The 19212-nt window shown below is 44.0% G+C and overlaps 1 protein-coding gene across 1 annotated transcript in view; it reads right to left on the reverse strand.

Moving 5' to 3' along the window:
- Positions 1-19212, reverse strand: part of FRMD3 (FERM domain containing 3) — a gene marked incomplete at its 5' end in the record, with an annotated part of 311556 nt that overhangs the window by 64883 nt on the left and 227461 nt on the right. The window contains 4 exons of the mRNA XM_082843148.1: positions 4747-4835; positions 5646-5709; positions 8738-8826; positions 10368-10455. Of these exons, the coding sequence (XP_082699274.1) occupies positions 4747-4835; positions 5646-5709; positions 8738-8826; positions 10368-10455 (330 nt within the window). The remainder of the gene's footprint in view (positions 1-4746; positions 4836-5645; positions 5710-8737; positions 8827-10367; positions 10456-19212) is intronic.

The raw sequence follows: 19212 nt of genomic DNA on the forward strand, positions 1-19212 counted from the left end.
GTTATTATTGAGCCCCTACTAGGGGCCATTCACCATCCAAAGCATCTTAAATACACTAATTCATTTCATCCTCACAGCTCTCTCCTAGGAGGAAGCAATCCACATTTTTACATGAGGAAATTGAGACAGAGAACGGTGAAGTCACTTAACAATGGTCACATCATAGAAGCTGGAGGAACCAGGCTGCAAACCCAGGCTTGTCTGTATTTTTAAAATAGTGCTTTAGCCATGCAGGTTCTTAGACTTCAGAAAGCATCAGGATCACCTGGCAGGCTTTTGAAAACACAAGGTTCTGATTCAGTAAGTCTGGGCTGGAGCCCAAGAATCTGCCTTTCTAACAAGTTCCCAGGGGATGCTGAAGCTGGTCCAGGGACCCTAACTTTGCGAATCACTGGATTAGAGCATTGAACCCTAGGCTGCAGGTTCACACGTCCTGGGAAAGGTGTATTACTACCAACATCTAGTCCCCTCATCCCAGATTCTGAATTTTTAAAATAACAGCTTTATTGAAATATAATTCACATAAAGTTCACCCTTTTAGATTTTATGTTTCAGTGGTTTTCAGTATAATGCACGAAGTTAAAAATTCATCAAAAAAACATTTTCGTCACCCCAAAAGGAAGCCCCCTGTACCCATTGGCAGTCCCTTCCTTCTTCCACTCCTTATCTCCTCTACTCCTTAGCATCATGTTTTCAAGTTTCATCCATGTTGTAGCAGGAATCAGTAGGTACTTCCTTCCTTTTATGGCTGAATAATATTCCATTGTATGGATAGACCACTTTCCTTTATCCTTTTATCAGTTGATGGGCATTTGGTTTAGCTATTATGAAGAATGCTGCTATGAACACTCGTGTACACAGTTTTGTGAGGACCCAGATTCCAATTTAATTGGATCAGGGGTAGGGTCCACGTTGGTATTGTTTAAAAGCTCCCCCAGCTGATTCTAACAGGCAGTCAGGCTGAGAACCTCAGGTTTAGAACCTTATTACTCAAGTGTGGTCCATGGGCCTGCAGCTCAGGATCACTGGGGAGCTTATTAGAAATATGGACTCTTGGGACCCACCCAGACCTACTGAACCAGAATCCACATTCTAACAGCATCTCCGGGTAATTCACGTGCTCACTAAAGTGTGAGAGGTGTCCGTTTAGGGAGATACTCTGGGTCCTTGACAACCAAGTATAATACTGTTCCTTTGACAAAATGTACACTAACTCCAGATAAGGAATTTATTAGGGACTGCCTTTATGTCCTGCACACAATTCCATACAAAGTTGGGAACAGAGAGTCTCATCTGAGGCTCCACTGTGTCCTCAGTGCCTAGCGCTGACATGGCATAAAGCTAGTGTGAGATAAAGATTCATCAAATGGAAGCACCAGGGAGCCACTGAACCCTTCAGGGAATCCAGTGTGCTTTCAGGGACTCAGCGCCCAGAAATGGCATGTTCCAGTGCTCATTGTAGGTGGTAGCACCTAAAAACACACGGCACAGAGGAAGCTCTGAGATGGTGACTATCTAAGTCTGTGTTGGGGATCCTCTGGGGGTTGGAGCAGGAGGGAGAATCAGAGTTTCTGCTTCTGGGCTCTGTTCCCAGGCAGCAAATCTCAGAGTCAGGGCTTTCAAACCTGATCAGTGGCCCCGGGCCAGCTGACAACTAGCACCATAGTCACATGTTAAAAGCACACTAGGGAATTCTTGGCCACTGGGCCTCCCTGTTGTCATGGCAGGTGAAGTGCAAAGGAGGGAGCAAACCACCCCCAACCCAGGAAACAAGATCAGGGCCCTTGCTCTGCCAGCCGAAACCATGAAGGCGCAGTGCCGGTCAGCTGGAAGCAGGGCCAAGACCACTGCCTGGGAAAGGGACGGAGCAGGAGAGGAAGCAGGAGCCCACTCCTGAGCTTCACAGGATCAGAGCCCTTCAGAAGTGACTGGGCTCAGCAACCAACTGGCACTCAGAAGACTTCCACCGTTAGTGGAGGGGGTAGTTGTCAGAGTCATAGCAGCGGCTACCGCTTATGGATGGTCCGTGTGCCTGGCAGAACTAAACACTGCAGGGCAGGGATTGCCAATCACATTTTACAGATGAAAAATAAATATGAGGCTCGAAGTGTTCAGTGTTTTGTTCCAGGCCACACGGCTAGTAAGCGACAGAGTCAAGATTCAAACCCAAGCCTCTTGGCTTCTAAAGCCCACGGTCCTTAACGCTAGGCCACAGTGATGCAAGCAAACCATGCCTGAGTCCCAGTTCCCTCCATTCTACATATGAGAAGGCTGAGGTCGGCCACTGGTCCAAGGTCACACAGCTGGGTCAGGACGAGCTATATCTCTCCTCTTTCCTAAGGAACAGGGAGGGTTATGGGACAGTGGAGGAACACAGGGTTTGGGCAAAACTCAGATCAGTACAAATATTAGTGATTAGAAGTCCTAATGGGAGAGATGGGGTAGCCTGTCCCAACCGAAGCAGAGGTGTTGATGCAAGGACTCGGCCAACTCTATAGGGTGCCACCAGTGCTCACAGCTACACTCCCTGGGTTCTGAAGCATCTACAGATGATTGGAAGTGGCTTCTTTGATATGCCTAGTTGGCCCATTCAATGACAGAATTACCAGACCACTTTGTTAGCTGCCAGATAATGAGTGTATCCCAAAATGTCCAAAACGGATTCCTTCGATTGTGGGTTTTTTCCCCTTCTTCCCCCTCTTTTCAATTCTGTTTTTACCTTTATTTGACTCCATATACCAACTGACTTGCTCACACGTGATAAAACAATATGTGTGCAAAAAAAAAAACTACTCAATGTCCTAAGTGATTAGATAGTGGCGATGGATGCATAACTTTGTGAATTATACTAAAAACCACTGAATGCATACTTTAAAGGGTTAATTTTATGGTATATGAGTATTATCTAAATTTTTTAATTTTTTATTTATTTTTATTTTGTGGCTGTACGCGGGCCTCTCACTGTCGCGGCCTCTCCCGTTGTGGAGCACAGGCTCCGGACGCGCAGGCTCAGCGGCCATGGCTCAAGGGCCCAGCCGCTCCGCGGCACGTGGGATCTTCCCGGACCGGGGCACGAACCCGTGTCCCCGGCATCGGCAGGCGGACTCTCAACCACTGCGCCACCAGGGAAGCCCTATCTAAATTTTTAAAATGATTAAAAACAAAAACAAAAAAAATGTGCAGGCTCCAAGTAAAGACTAAGAGCACCAGACTGCCTGCCTTTCCATTTCTCCACTCTCATGTGGATGGAGAGGTCTAGACATGCTGATTTTTCAGAGACCATCAGGTGTTCTTTGTGTACCAGTTCTCGAACACTGCAGGGGACTCACAGATGCCTTGAGGTCTCATTGACACGTATCATCCTTCCAAGAAGCACAGCATTTTGTGAATCATCTCATGCTCCTGACAGGATCTGCCCAGGATGTAGGGGTTTCCTGGGACACCAGACTCTCATTCTAAACCTGGGAAAGTCCCGGGCCAACTCACACAACTGGTCACCCAACCTCCTGGGGAGCACTGAGCAATGAGTGAAGGGTCTCCAGTCCCCAGTCCCGGCTCTGGTCCCCACCAACAACACAGCTTCTCTATTTTTGTCTTTTTTACATATTAGGCTTTGCCTACACTTTCTGTTTAAGGGCAAGAGTTCTGTGGCTGAAAAGGGGTTTGAAAAACACTGTTCCAGCCTTCATTCTCTTGATGGTCCTTGTCAGCCAAAGCCCAGGACGTTCAGAGATTCAGCATTTTCAGGTAAGTCTAATAAGAAAGACAGTATTTCAGTGGGGAGGGAGTCGGGAAATAGAGCAAAAGCCGCCTGGATGAGCTCCAGGGATGAGCGGTGCTGACACTCCAGGCGGGGCTGGCTAGGTTCCTGACTGCATCCATCACCACTGCTCTTCCAGTCAGCAAGTGCCTCAAAGAGGAGAAGCTAGAACTCACGGAAAAATCCTAAATTTTAACCTCTTTTGAAAGCTGAGAGCTTTATGGATGGTTTCTGAAGTCCTGTCCAGCACTGACTTTCTACAGTCCTAGACTCTGATGGCATTCCACCCACAAACCTTCGGCTCTCATCTCTATATACTGAGGCCTTCTTACTATGAACATGTGTGACTCCCTGCCCAAGGTTTCTTTTCTAGTGTTGAGAGCACATTCAACCCATGCTCAGAGAGTATTAACTCTGCCCTCGTAAGTGTCTCTAAGCCAAAATGAATGGGGAATTAGTAGATAAACAGCCCAACCTCCTTGCTGGTCAGTGGGAGAACTTTGAGGCCCGTTCTACAGTCTGACAAGAGTTCCCCAGCAGAGCTGAGCCCAGCTGCTCTCAGTAGTGACTGCTCAAGAACGTGTCCTAAATTGATTATTTCTCCCTCCTCCACTCCCCTATTGGTATGTTCAGTAACCACATCCCAAAGAAACTACTGGCACAAAACTCTTCTCAAGGTCTGCTTCTGAGGAGACACGAACCGAAAAAAGACCCCATGACAGGCTGGATGGAAATAGCAATGTCAAAAGAAAAAAAAAAAAAAAGCCCACAGCAACTCTATGGGAAACACCCAACGTAAAATAAAGTTCAGGACTTGATCAGGCCAACAGTGGCTGGGAGTCACCCTGAACAATGCACCACATTTATAATTCACTTAAATATTCTGAAAAGGACTATATTAAAAAAAATGAATAGCTGTTTGCAAAACATAAAGGGTTCCAGGGGTGCTTTTAAAACCTATGATTAAATGAATAAAAGCTACTTACTTATAAAAGGCCTGGTTCTCCACCCCACACTTCCAAAGATGTTTGCAGGCAGCTGGTGTTGAAGTATGGAACGCCAACATGGCTTTTTTCTAATAAAAAAATAACAAAACAAGAAAGGGCATGTTAAACACAGTGTATGTTTTTCATGTTTTTCCTTCAAGAAGTTACCTATTTGCATCCTGCCACTTACCAAACAGATCTGAAGTAACTGATGCATTACTGTGTTCTTAGAAGTGTTCCTGAAATGGTACTCCCCCCTCCCTCACCCTTTGCAGATATTACGAACCCATCCAGGCCCTGTTCCTGATAAAGAACAGCTTCACAATCCTTCTCAACACTCCAAGCATTGCCTAACTCTCAATCAGAGTTGGATGAGTTTAAAAACTTATTTGCCATTCTTGAATATCTAGTGCTTAAACCAAAAACTAGGATCAAGAAAATCCAGAAACTTCCAGACCTAGCTCCGAGGCTCAACGTTTCGGTAATGGCCTCCTCCCAAATGATGAAGCCAACTAACATTTTAAGAGCCCCTGGACTTACAGACTCTGTTTATAAAACTCTAACCAGCACTGGCTGATAGCTATCTTTAAGTATTATTCATTTGTTTTATCATTCTGGCAAATTACAGAGGTAGGAGGAAGTTCAATTTTCTATTTCTCAAGTTTATCACAGTCTAATTTTTACACAGGGGTATATGGACAGCATTGCTCACTGAATTTATTCTTAAATGTGCAAAGCCTGTGTTTCTTTAACTCCAAACTTCCAGTATCATCACAGACTTTAACATCGTGGTCTTCTGGGGGCTACATGACTAAAGGCACATTTTACACTTGACTCTTTCTCCTGCACATACACACCTGCACACACAACAACAGACAGCTAGAAAAACAGTTTCTGACCTCCTTCTGGGTGCCAATCACATAAAACGTCTTCCCTTCAAACTTCAATTTGCAGACATCCGACCTAAGAAAAGAAAATCTCTTTGGGTGAGAAGAAAAAAAGTAGCCGCTAACCAAGGTACCTGGCTATCCCAATGGAATCCGCCTGACTCACAAATGCCAAGCAGACTGCAGTGAAACGAGATGTTATCTTATCATGGCTGAAGGTCTAATGAGCGGCGAAGAGCCCCCAAGTGAATGATACAGCAATTTTCTTCCCAAGAGAGGCTCCGTGGGCAGCTCAGAATTATTTATTCCATTGTTATTACCGTGAAGCTGCACCTTTCCTCCAAGGAGCTCTAGGGGTTTCATGAACATTAATGACCAGAACAATGTTAATTGGTCAGCCCATTTTGCAAGATAGGAAGAATGTAGTTATTTCATATTCGGTTAATGAAACAATATGGATTCACAGTATCTGTAACCCTTCACATCCATCTCCAAGAAACACACACCACAATGCAAAATTTTCATTTCTGCTCTCCCTGTTGATAAATGAATAATTGTATTAGATATTGAGATGCTCAAAACTGTTAAGGACAACTCGATGAACTGTAGTCAAAAGACTTGAGGCTTCATCTCAAGGAGCTGCTCAATTAAAATCTGACTGAAATGTAGACCTAAGGTCAACTCCTTGGTGAGGAGACACGTGTAAAGAGAGGAGGGAATTCTATTTTTACTCCTTTGATCTAATTCCTAGCACAGTGAGGTGTGCCCCTGTGCTTTTCCTGGGGGAAAAGGAATTGTGAGGTCATATTAAGCTGTGGAGAGGATTTGCAAGAGTGACAAAGCTCAATGGATGTCAAAAACAAAACAGAACAAAACTAGGTTTAACGTGGGAAGAAAATTTATTTTAGTAACATGTACATGGCTGCTACAAATACGTGCCTAAGCCGTGGCTGGAAGGGATGAGGATGACATCAGCACCCCACCAGGAACACCAAGATGTAGAATCCAGAAACTAATGGTCTGGTGACTGTCCATCTCAACTCTTCAGGGTAGCCAAGAAGAAACTAAAGCCCCAAATGGGAGAGACTTGCAATTAATCTGCACGTGAGACATGTCAGGTTCTAACCCAGCTACTCCAAAGTTGACTAGTACCTGAGAATCAAACACCTTCAGCATCCTCAAGCCTTTTGTAGTCCTAGGAGAGGATGGGGAAGTCCCTGCCCGAATTGCCCATGCTCCCCAAAGTCAGCAGAAATCACTAGGGAACTTATTCTGGAATGGACTGAAGTGTGGTTAACACTGGAGCTTCTTTACAGGTACTGAAAATACGGGGAAGAAAACTGGTAACTCCACCATGTTATACATTCATAAAACATCCTTGTTCACAAATCAAATCACTCTCACACACACTATTCTACCTGCTTCTCCCCCATCTCCTTTCTTTCCTATGAAGCAGTCGGATATAACTGATGCCTATTTTATGGATGAGTATATTGAGACACAGAGAGTTAAGTGATTTATTAGAGGCACATGAGAGTTTGAGAATGATAATTGAGGGGGAAGAGAATAAGTGGGCACAGATGGGAACTGAAAGTATGACATGAATAAAGGCAGTGATAGAGCGGGAAGAGAAGATACTTAGATAAATTAGCGTTCTTAGAAAGAGAGGGCTGATCATGAAAAAGAGCAGAAGGTGTAGGGAGCAAAGTGGACATGAGCTGACTGATGCTAATCTAGTAGAGAAGGGTTGAAGGGAAGGCAGGTGCTAAGAGGAGAGTGCCAAGAAGCGGTGGTGGGGGGACTTGATAAAGAGTGCTGAGAGAAATCCTGAAGCTAACAGAACCATGAAACAGAGGTTCAGGTAAGTGCAAAAGAGCATTTCAAACCCAGGACTGAGGATGGATGCCCACTGGCCCATCAAGAACTGCAGACCCAAGGGCTCAGGCCAAAAGAGTGAGCCCACCACTCAGGGAGACACTGGGTGACAAATCTGTCAGGGACCATCAGGGAGGGAACCAAATCACGCTGAAGCTATGAACCAGACTAAGCCCTTACAATATTCCAATGCACATAAAATGTTCAGCCTTCTTCACTCTACTAAAGCTACTTTGTTCCTTGATCGGACATAGTGGGCACTGCCGGTCCATCCTCCCATGTCCTTCCAGACACAACCCAGACTTTATTCTTCCTCTAGATCAACTGTTCATGCAGATGATGCTCTTCCCAGCCCCAAAAGGATGGAGCTTGATTTGACCAACCTCATCATGGAATTCTTCTTCTTGGAAGGATTAGTTTAAGGGGGCGCATATGACCCTATCCTGCCCAATGAGATACACAGGAAGTCTCCTACAGAGCTTCTGAAAAAGTTACCCTTGTTTTAATAGGAGACACATGGAAGGGGCTGCTCTCCTTCGGGGAGTGTTGCTGTGTGAAGATGTAAGGGCCAGAGTTGCGCACATGGCCGTTTTACGATCACAAGCCTGGGGATAAAACCCACCACCCTGGGATGGCAGAGAAGAGAGCGGAGGGGTCCAGTCCTTCACGGTGTTGTCAGGCAGTTCAGTTAGAGGGCCATGGGGCTGCCCGAGCCCTGGAACTTTTGCTGTTTGAGATAATCAGTCCTCTCATTTGTAAGCCACTGTGAGCAGACATTCCTGTTCCTTTGAGCAAAAAGCATCGTCACTGATACACTGGATTACAAAGGGGGAGTCTAGAGCGAGGATTCAACAGAAGAGAATGGAAAGAAGTGAGTGGAAGAGAGGGGGTCCTGAGTTACTCAAGGGAACTTGCACATTTATCCTGCCCTGACCTAGCCCGTGGTCACCCCTCTGGCCAGTGTTTCCTCACCAGCAATCCTGGACACCTTTTCTTCAAAGGCAGAGCCCCCCCGAGCCCAGCACACCCAAGGTCTAAGACAACTGAGATTGGGTTCCATTTTTAGATGAATAATCTCTTTATAAGAAGTTCCAGGGCAGAGAATTGGATCCTAGGCATTCTACCTAGGACATTGCCAAGCAAAAAGTCAAAGGCTGCGAAAGAAAAACGAGATTAATAAAAAAAAACAAGATTAAACAATTTTTTCCGAAGAAGTAGTCACTACTCACCATTTTATCAAATGGATTCTCTTATTTCCCTGAAATACCACAAAGCCTGCAGCAGTGAATCCTAAAAACGTTGTTGTGCCTGTTGAATCCTGAAAAAAAAAAAAAAAAGACATAAAAACATATTTGGATTAAGGAATATAAAATAAAGGATAAATGATATGCTTATTCATCCTCACGCTGGGTTAATTTCAGGTTAATTACAATGACTGTAGAAATAAACTAAGCTTCTGAGATGGGACTTCCAACCGTAGAAGCCTAACATTTGGGCGAGGGCCAGGAATGTACAGCTTTCCCTTCTGAGGAATGGACCTTCTGCCTCACCAGGAACCTCCTGGGAAAATACAGATTAGTCCCAAACCACTCGTCTACTTCCAAGTGCGTTCGGGTGCTGCCTGAGTTCTCAGATCTGCCCTACAATGTGGGAAAACTGTTCTTGGTTTTCATTAGCCCTGAAACCAAATCCCTGAGCGTCTAATCTAACCTGACTCAATCCCACACAGGATTTCTGGCCATGTAAATATAAAGACATGTCTGGAAATGCCTACTTTGATTCCAGCCTCCACCAGGAAAACTAAGCATTGAGAAGGGAAGGCAAAGGAACAACAACAAAAACCAAGTCAGTCTCCAAGTAATAAATAAAACAGACAGAGGCTCAAATTTGTCGATAAAATCTAATTCACTAAATGGAATAATCTGATTTATACCATTAGCAGGAGGAGACATCTGGCAAATATTCTAAAATAACTGTGTGGGCAGAGCCAGCAGAGGCACATGCCACTGTAAATAGGCCCCACGGGTGCTCTGCCCGGGCTGCACCCTCACAGATCCTGACGGCACTGGGCAACAGGCGTTTATGAAGCTTCCCAGGTCCTTCTAATAAGCAGCCTGAGCTACATCTCTAGCACGAGGACTTCACCAAATACTATTAGCTGGTCCCATCTGGGTAAAAAAATGTTCTAGCATGACTCAAAAACATACCTTTAAGAGCCTGGCTGATATAAACGCTTAGTTTAGAATTCAGGTTAGAGTCTGACTGCTGCATAGTTTAGGATATGGAAAGAACACTGTTTTCATAAAACATTTCCGGAAAACATGCCCTTGAGCCTCACTTTGGGAGCTTGTTTCAAAGGCAGATTCCCCAGCTGCACCCCCAGTGATTCTGATTCAGTGGCCCTGGGGTGGGGCCCAGGTGATTCGGACACAGGTGGTCTGGGTTTCCCACTCGAGGAAAATGCTGTCAAGTATTAATTCGAGAAAAAGGAAAAAAGAAAAACAAATACGTACTCCTAATGTGAATTTTAAATCTTTTTTCCTTCCACTTACCCATTTTGAAAGACTGCATTCTTACTGGCAATGGCCTTTGAAAATAAACCTGTTAGGATCCTATAACTTCTCAGGAGGAAAACCATCCACTTGATGGATGAATGAATTAGCAAGCAATTAGAAGAGGCCAAGAGAGAAAATCTACTACCCAAACATGTGACTGCAGCCCACTGTTGTCCCTTATGATTAGGGACGATGGGTCAGGCTGTGGAAATATCCTAGAAGGGATCCTCCAGACCTGCACACCAATTAACTCTTTTCTGGGCAAAACAATCATTATATGTTGACCTGCAGTGAGGGGCATTACCTTGCATGGGTGGGGATCCACCCCATAGGTTTCCAAAGTGTGAGCTCTCAGGAGTAAGTTAAATTCAGCAACTGGTGGGCTCTGGCCTCTAAAATCACACAAGAGAAGTTTAGGGAGTTAATATGAAAAATAATAGAAACATGGAGTTCCTTCATTCAATAAAATGTGCTATTCTTAACTAAATAAAGAGAGAAATCCCATAAATAGTAAGACTGGTCATTATTCCTCTCCACGAGGAGCCCTTTGCTAAGAAATCTGAGCCCATGTTCCAGGGCTAACTGTTCCATTATAAACCCACACGTACTGTGAGGACTCCAGTGACCCGGACAGTTAATCAAGGTTATCAAGTTACCAATAAGCAGGGGCCCTCGCAAATTCAATCTTAATATGAACTAAAACTCAGCATCTGTTCTTTCCTACTTACTTTAAAAGATTATCCAGGATAAATGGCATTTCTTTTTGCTCAGGGTAGGAAGTGGGCAAGCCTGTTACCCCATCAACAGCCTAAACAGAGCCATCCGGGTAAGAAGAGCTGTCAACCATTCCATTGGAAAGCCCTGGATTTGGAAAGAAAACCTCAGCCACTTCTAGTCCTAGCTGTGTCCTCCGGGGTGGTAAACAAGGTCTTGGCCCCAGGCAGAAAAAGGGGGCTGCAAATACAGATGGCTATGAAGCCCTTTCAGGGCTAACTTCCAAACCAGGATTGTGCAGCATTTCAAAGACTCTGCTTTGACTAACAATATCTCACATGTATCTTAGAGAATCCGAACCATTCTCCAAGGATAATATGTAACCTGAACAACCAAGAAGAGTTTGCTAACAACAGGAATGCAGTCTTATGTTCACAATGTAAAACTATATTGCAATATTAACTCTATTTCTACCCAAGCCTCTCCTCAAAGATGGATTCCCTCCCCACCCCCTCAAGACAGCGAAGAGTCCTCATACCTCTAATGAAAACAGTATCCCATCTTCCTTCTCTGTAAAGCCTTTCAAGATCTTCTCTTTACCCTGAATGTTCACTCTAATATGTCTAAGGAGCATCTTCATTTATTCATCAAGATCAGCACTGTGGGGACCCTTGTAATCCAATAACTCATTTCTGACTATTTCTTTGATTCTTTTCTTCCCTTCCCGGCCTCTTCCTCACCTCAACCACTCTCTCTCTCTTCTCTCCTTTGAGAGACCCTAGCAAATGGATTTTGAAACTCCTAGGTCTATCCTCCATGTCTTTTTAACCTTTGTTTCATTCTCTTAAATCTAAGGCTTTTGGTATTACATTCTGAATTCTTTCTTTATTCAAACCTCCAGCTCATTAATTTCTTCTCCAGCTGTGTGCATCCTGCTTTCCATCCCACTGATGAGTTGTTTTAAAATATCAGCTAAATATTTCATTTCTAATGTAATGTCTATTTGGCTCTTGAAACAGATGCCTGTTCTTATTTTATGGAATAAACTCTTCTTACTCCTCTGAGGATATCCACTTTGTTTCTTTGAAAGTCCAATCCCTGTTACTCCATTAATGCCGTTTTCGTGGTGACAGCCCTTTGGTTTGCTGCATCAGTGTCTTATTCAATGAATTGATGTTTCCTAAAATGTTTGGTGATTCATGGTTGGATGCTCATCTTTGTATTTTATGTTATTTGTTTAATACAGTGGCCTCCAGAGGTTGTAGGGAAGGGCAAGACAGGCCACATGGGAAGAGTGCGAGTTAGTAACTTGATTTCAGGCTGAAGGTTGTAGTTCCTTCTGGACATTGTCCACGTAAGGTACCTCCAGCTCAAGCCTGCTGCTGCCCATGACTCAGCATAAGGGAACCAGAGGAAGAGGTCAAAGCTGCCCAACTGTTTCAGATGCAGTTGCCCAACCACCATGATGGCTGCCCTGTTATCTGTTGCCTGAAGCACCCAGAACCATTCCTATTCTATATGTCTTTGACCTGGATTCCTTCCATCTATTTCCTATCTTCCAGAGATACCGCAGGACTTCTGATCCAAAGATGGTGTTCTTTCTTGCATCTGCTTTCTAATACATTTTCTATTGTCCACAGGGACTTGGAGAGGGAAGGGAAGGGAGCCACACATGCTACCTTTTTCTTTTAATAGAAGAGGTAATTTTTAAATCCATCCTTTACACAATGTATTACCGAGGGATTAACTCACACACCTTCTTTAGGAAAGTAAGGTCTTTCTAAAGCTTTCCGAATTTCCTCTTTAGTTTTGATGTTCTGAAGTTTCACTGGGACATACATAAAGGGAGCCTCCTTATTTATTCACCCCGATCAGCACTTTACGACCCTTTCAATCTAACAAATCCTATCTTTCTTTGACCATTTCTTTGATTCTTTTTTTTTTTTTGAAGCCCTAGTCATTATAATTGTTTCTCTTTTTGATAAAGGAACAAGAGATTCAAGAAAATCACCAAGTATTTTGATGGGGAAGGGAAAGGGGACTTTCTGCAAGTTTTTGCAATACATACAGGTATTTCTCCCTTCATAGCTCTCTCATAAGTTCCTGAAGTAAAAGCTTACCTTTCACCAGCAAATAAAGATACTTATTGAATCTGAATATTGGGGGCTTCCTGCCCCCACATACACACTCTCTCTTTTCTCTCTCACTCACTCGTTCATACACTCCCTCACCCCCCTGGCTGGGGACAAAGCACAAAGCTGAGCTGTCCAGCATGTTGCTAAGCAGTACCCCACTCTGGTGGCCCTCAAGGCAAAACTTCAGCCTAATGACCCAGATTGAGGCCAAAGAGAAACAGGACTAGAGCTAAAGCAGCCCAGCACCTCCCACGCCACAGGCCACCAGCTCTGCTCCAGGATAATCCTGCCGCTTCACATGAAAGGCCCTCACTCTGCCTCTAGAGAGCTGGCCGTTCCCCTTTGTGGTAAACCGTCAACCTCTTTGTCGAAACAGCTACAGACTGTTTATTCTTGAAATTCGACTTTGGTTTTGCAGCACACCCTTCTTTGCCATTCAGTCTGGGAACAAGTTAATTTTGAAAGGCTATAGTTTGGAAGTTCCTATTGGAAAGTCAGGACTTTTTGCTTGCCTAGGTGGTCTCTTTCTGACCACTTCCCTGTCCTTTGTAAATGTGATGAGCAGCTAATTGCAAACACTCAACCCCAGATGGCAGCAGGGTGCCGTGCTACACAGCTCCAGAGGACACACCATTAAACTCAGAGACCTCTGCTCATCAGGAGCTATCATCCAGGCGTGAAAAGGTAAGTCCCCGTCTGGGAAAATATTTTGGCAACATGTACAACCAAAAAAGGACTCCTGGGCTTCCCTGGTGGCGCAGTGGTTGAGAGTCTGCCTGCCGATGCAGGGGACGCGGGTTCGTGCCCCGGTCCGGGAAGATCCCACGTGCCGCGGAGCGGCAGGGCCCATGAGCCATGGCCGCTGAGCCTGCGCGTCCGGAGCCTGTGCTCCACAGCGGGAGAGGCCACAGCAGTGAGAGGCCCGCGTACCGCAAAAAAAAAAAAAAAAAAAAAAAAAAAAAAAAAGAACTCCTATGTAGAATATTTTTTTAAAAACCTCCAATAAATCAATAAACAACAATAAAATAATTTTTAAAGATAACTCAGAAGGAAACATGGCAAAAGACTTGAATAGACACTTCACAAAATAAGATATCCAAATAGCCAACAACCACATGACAATGTGCTTAACCTCTCTAAAATCAGGAAAATGAAAAACTCTAAGAAGTCACTTACACCTCCATCTGACAGCCAAAATTTAAAAAAATACCAAGCATTCATGAGCACGTGCAGCAAAAGCAACTCTCATATACTGTTGGTAGAAGACTAATTTAGTAGAACTATCTGGAAAACTGACGTTATCTCCTGAAGTTAAACATGTTTACCCTATAGCACAGCAACTCCATTCATAGTTATACATGCAACGGGGATGAGTGCCTGCTGCATCAAGAAATACGCAGAATTTTCACAGTAGTGCCATTTGTAACAGCAAAAAAACAGGAAACAAATGTCTACTAACAGTAGAATGGATACACAACGGAACACTATACAGCTGTGAAAATAAATGAATTCAAGCCACACACAACAAGATGGGTGACTATTACAAAAATAAAACTGAACAAAACAGGCCAGATAGAAATGAATACACATTGAATGAATTCCATTTAGATGGCTTTTTTAAATGAGCAAAACAAAACTGAAGTATTTAAAGTCAGAGATGTGATTACCTTCGGTGGGGGGAAGGGAGCAGATAAATATCGGGAAGGGGCATAACAGGGGCTTCTGAGGTGTCACAGATTCTCACTTTGACCTGGGTGGTGGTTACATACGTACTCGCTTTGTAATAATTCATTGAGCTTGACATCTATGTTTTGTTGGCTTTTCTGAATTTGTGTTATGCTTCCATTTTTAAGGTTTAAGGAAAAGAAAGAAAAAAGGCCGTGAAGCACTGGGAACCCTCATAAATTATCGGTGTGACTGGAGCAACCCCTTCAGCAAACAAGCCACAATTTCCTAGAAAAGCTGAACTTGTGCAAACTCTATGGCACAAGCTTGTACCTGGTTTCTACACCTAGGTTTGTACCTACACTTAGGGACTCTTTTACATACACCCCTACGAGAAGTATTCAAGCAGCCATAGTAACTTTGTAATAGCAAAAACCTAGAAACAACCCCAGTGTCAACAGGAGAATGGATACCTAAAATGTGACATGTTCGTATGATAGAAAATTAATTACACAGAAGCAAAAATGAAGACCTATGGCTGTATGGATCAATGTGAAGAACCTCAAAAACATCATGTTGGTAGGGGGAAAGTGAGATACACAAATAGAGTGTGATTCCATTTGTACGAAAGTCAAAAGTAGGAAAAAACTAAGCATACATTACTTGTTGATGTATGGAGTACATTTATAAAAGCAAAATAAGAGAATGAATAACCTAAAATTCAGAATAGCATAGAGAAGGGAGGGAGGTAATCTGGAAGGGTCACGTTAGGAGACTTGAGATCATCTGGTGATGTTCTAATTCATAAGCAGAGTTAGGGGGTCATGGGTGGTTTTTCAACCAATCTTTAAATGATACATATATTGAATATACTCTTTTATATATCATACATTTTCAATGATCAAAAGAGAAACAATTCCTGCCTTTTTAGTAAAAGAATTATTGGGTGAAGTATTATGCAATCTAAAAGCACCATTAAACTCAACAGACTAGTCAGGAATATAAGAGATACCCACGCAGAGCAACCTTTTACCAAACTCTCCTGTTCTGAGCAATATATAACTGTTTATATTGTGAAGCAGTATATATATTTTTTTCACTTACTATTCGTCAAGGAGGAATTCTTATGCTCCTTTTATAGATGAGGATTTTGACACTCAAAGAGGAAAAGTAACTTGCTCAAGGTTACTTGGGTGGAGGAGTGAATGCAAACCCAAGGCAGCCTGATTCCAAAGGGCTTCTCGGGACCTGCGCTACCATCACGACCAACATGATATGGTCCAGGGCCATTTGCCTGTTCTCCTGGATGCCAGGCTGAGCATTTCCAAGTGACACGGTTTCTATTGGTTTTTCTAGAAAGCACTTTTCAAATTCTAAACATTTCATGTGATCGGTATTGAGGCACTCCATCCCAGACGACAGATATTTAGATCTGAATAGAGAGCAGTGATATCTTCTTTTAATCTAGGTCAGAGATCCCCAGACTAGAGTCTGCGGGCTAAATCCGGATCGCCGCCTGGTTTTGTACAGCCCTGGAACTAGAAATGTTTTTTCCATTTGTAAATGGCTTGAAACAATCAAAGAATAATATTTCATGCCCTGTGAAAATTACATGACATTCAAATATCAGTCTCCATAAATAAAGTTTTATTGGAACAAAGACACACCCATTTGTTTGGGTACCATCTGTGGACACTGTCATGCTACGATGGCAAAAATGAGAGGTTGTGACAGAGACCACATGTTGTGCAAAGCCTAAGGTATTTACTAAATGGCCTAGGATAGGAAAAGTTTGCTGAACCCTGATTTAGGAACTGAACACAGGACTAGAAAACAACTGAAGCTGTGTCTGTTTGATTCCATACAGTGGAGATTAAAAATAGTACCTACCTCCAAGATTTGGTGTAAAGAATAAGCAGTTAACAGATGTAAAGCCATTAGACTAGTGCCTGACACAGAGCATGCTCTCTCCTCGCCCTCAGAATAGCATTTGTTCCCTTCCTAGCCCTGCACGTGACTGAACTCAGAAATATGACTTCGATTGGAAGTGTCAGGAAGCATGCCAAGATATTTACGGTAGAGCGAAGTCCTCTCTTCAAAATAAAAGTCCTCGAATTGGTATCATTTGCGTTGGGTTTGACTCAGATCTCCAATGCCTAAGCATTTCAAAGACTTAATCTAAAAATTCACACACAGAGAGAAGCTACAAATGTTCAGAGAAGGAAAAGGGTTCAAAACCAATGGAGAAAAGGTAGAGACCCTGATAGCACTAAGATACTCCTGAGTCCCCCTGACTCACTGAGGAGGAAATCATTGAATAGTCAGGTTTTCAGGAAGACATTAAGACCAATTAAATAGAAATTTGTTTTCCTTTCATATCTCCCAATGGACATTTGTTTCTGGCCAAAACTCTGTTTGGTAATGGAAAATAATGATTTTCTATCCTTTAAATCTGGAACCAGGAATTGTTCTGCTAAGATTAATAGTGTCTCTAATGAGTCATTTAGAGATAAAGACCAGTGTTTAGTTGAATTCTTTTTCAAGAACTAACAATTCTCCAAAGATATACTTTTCTGATAAACTAGGTGAGGTCAAGTAATTATGTACTTAACTATGTATCTCCCTTCTGCCTGTCTTGAAAACTTTTTTTGCCAAGAGAAACACTCTCTCTCTTATTGATCCTCCTTTAGCATACCATTACATAGAGTACAAAATCGTACAGCATCCCAAGGATGAGTGCAAATTATTAGTGGACGTTAATTGTGGAGTGAGGTGTGGGTCTTGACGGCAATGACTTGGCCTGCTTGGAGCACAGGTGGACAGGGAAGGGGGTGGGTTTGGATCCACCTGAACCATTTGGGTCTGTGAGCTCCAGAATTAAACTCTTGGGTAAAAGACCAATAGAATGGTCTGCTACCGCAAAGTAGAAGTCTCAATCTGGGTTAGGTTAGATTTTGCTGCAACTTGGTTGCAACTTTAGAGTTTGTTTACCACTGGCTCCAAAGCTTGAAAGTGCGCTCAGAACTTGCCTTTCATCAGGGCTTGGGATCTTAGCATCCACGAGACTCTGGAGAGTTCTCCATGCTTTATGGCTTGGCTGCCAACTTTCTGAGCTGCAGGAAATCTCCTCTGCTCTCCAGTCCCACCCACGGCTCTCTGCACCTCAGATGACCATTTTCCTTCCTGTGGTCATGTCCCCCGCCCTTGGCAAGGGATGTCCTGCCCTGGCTGAAGGTCTGCAGTGCATCCGAGGGGTTTCACTCAGCTCTCCTGCCCTGTCTGACGTTGGCATACTGCCCCTCTTCACTCAGTGAAGGCCTGGGGTCCAATGGTGGTGGGAAAGTGCAACTCACTCTGTAGCTGGAGTCTTTGGGGTCCCAGTCAGTCAGGTCAGCCCACTCGTGGTCACTAAATGCTTGTTAAAGGTCTGGCTCGTTCCCCTTGCCCCCCACCTCTGGCATATTCCTCCTCCTCCCACCACCACCAGAGGTAAAAGCAACAGCAGGTCTCTGCCGTCCCAGGAAAGGCATTCTGGATTTTAGTACCTTTAGGTTTCTTTGCATCCTCAGCTCTCAGATGGGTTTAAAAAATATGACTTTGGGGCTTCCCTGGTGGCGCAGTGGTTGGGGGTCCGCCTGCCGATGCAGGGGACACGGGTTCGTGCCCCGGTCCGGGAGGGTCCCATGTGTCACGGAGCAGCTGGGCCCGTGAGCCGTGGCCGCTGGGCCTGCGCGTCCGGAGCCTGTGCTCCGCAACGGGAGAGGCCACAACAGTGAGAGGCCTGCGTACCGCAAAAAAAAAAAAAAAAAAAAAAAAAAAGACTTTGTAGTTTATCTAGCTTGCTGGTGGTGTCTTGGTGTTAGGGGGAGATCCCTCTCTCGTGCTTTCCACATCCTCACTGGAAGTGAGAGTCCCTAGTCTGTCACTTCTAATTCTTTACTTAGGGACATTATCTCTCCTAAGCTCCTTGGGGAACATTAGGGACTGCATCTGTGCAGAGCATTAGATAGAACACTACAAATTTGGGTGACTGCCATGATATGGGGGAGACATATGGTGATGCTCTGGGACAGGGGCAAGACACACAGAAGAACAGCCACTTAGAAAGACATCAGAGTGCTTTACAGGAACACTTAGGTTTCAGGTCAAGTTCTATTGCTTCCCAACTGTGTAGCCTTGAATAAGTTAATTTCTCAGGCCTCCGTTTCCTTATTGGTAAAAGAAGGTGGTTTCAAACAATCCAATGGAGGACTGAGGTGAATTGACTGAGCAGGGATGGTGGCGACTCAGAGAACAAATGATTCTTTTAAAGAGTGCTGCTGCTGTCATGTAGGTGACAGGCATGTTACCAAATCCCCCAGTTGCAAGTAAGCTAGAACTTTATGGGAGCTGATTCCATTTTCCAAAACTATTATTTGGCCAAAGAACCTACATCTGGGTGAGAGTGTAGTCCAAGCACTGTTATTTTTTTTGATTAATTAATTAATTTTTATTTATTTATTTTTGGCAGCGTTGGGTCTTCACTGCTGCACGCAGGCTTTCTCTAGTTGCGGTGAGCAGGGGCTACTGTTTGTTGCAGTGCGCGGGCCTCTCATTGCAGTGGCTTCTCTTGTTGTGGAGCACGGGCTCTAGGTG

This window comes from Leucopleurus acutus (assembly GCF_964270905.1).
Source record: "Leucopleurus acutus genome assembly, chromosome: 7".
NCBI classification, from domain to species: Eukaryota; Metazoa; Chordata; class Mammalia; order Artiodactyla; family Delphinidae; genus Leucopleurus; species Leucopleurus acutus.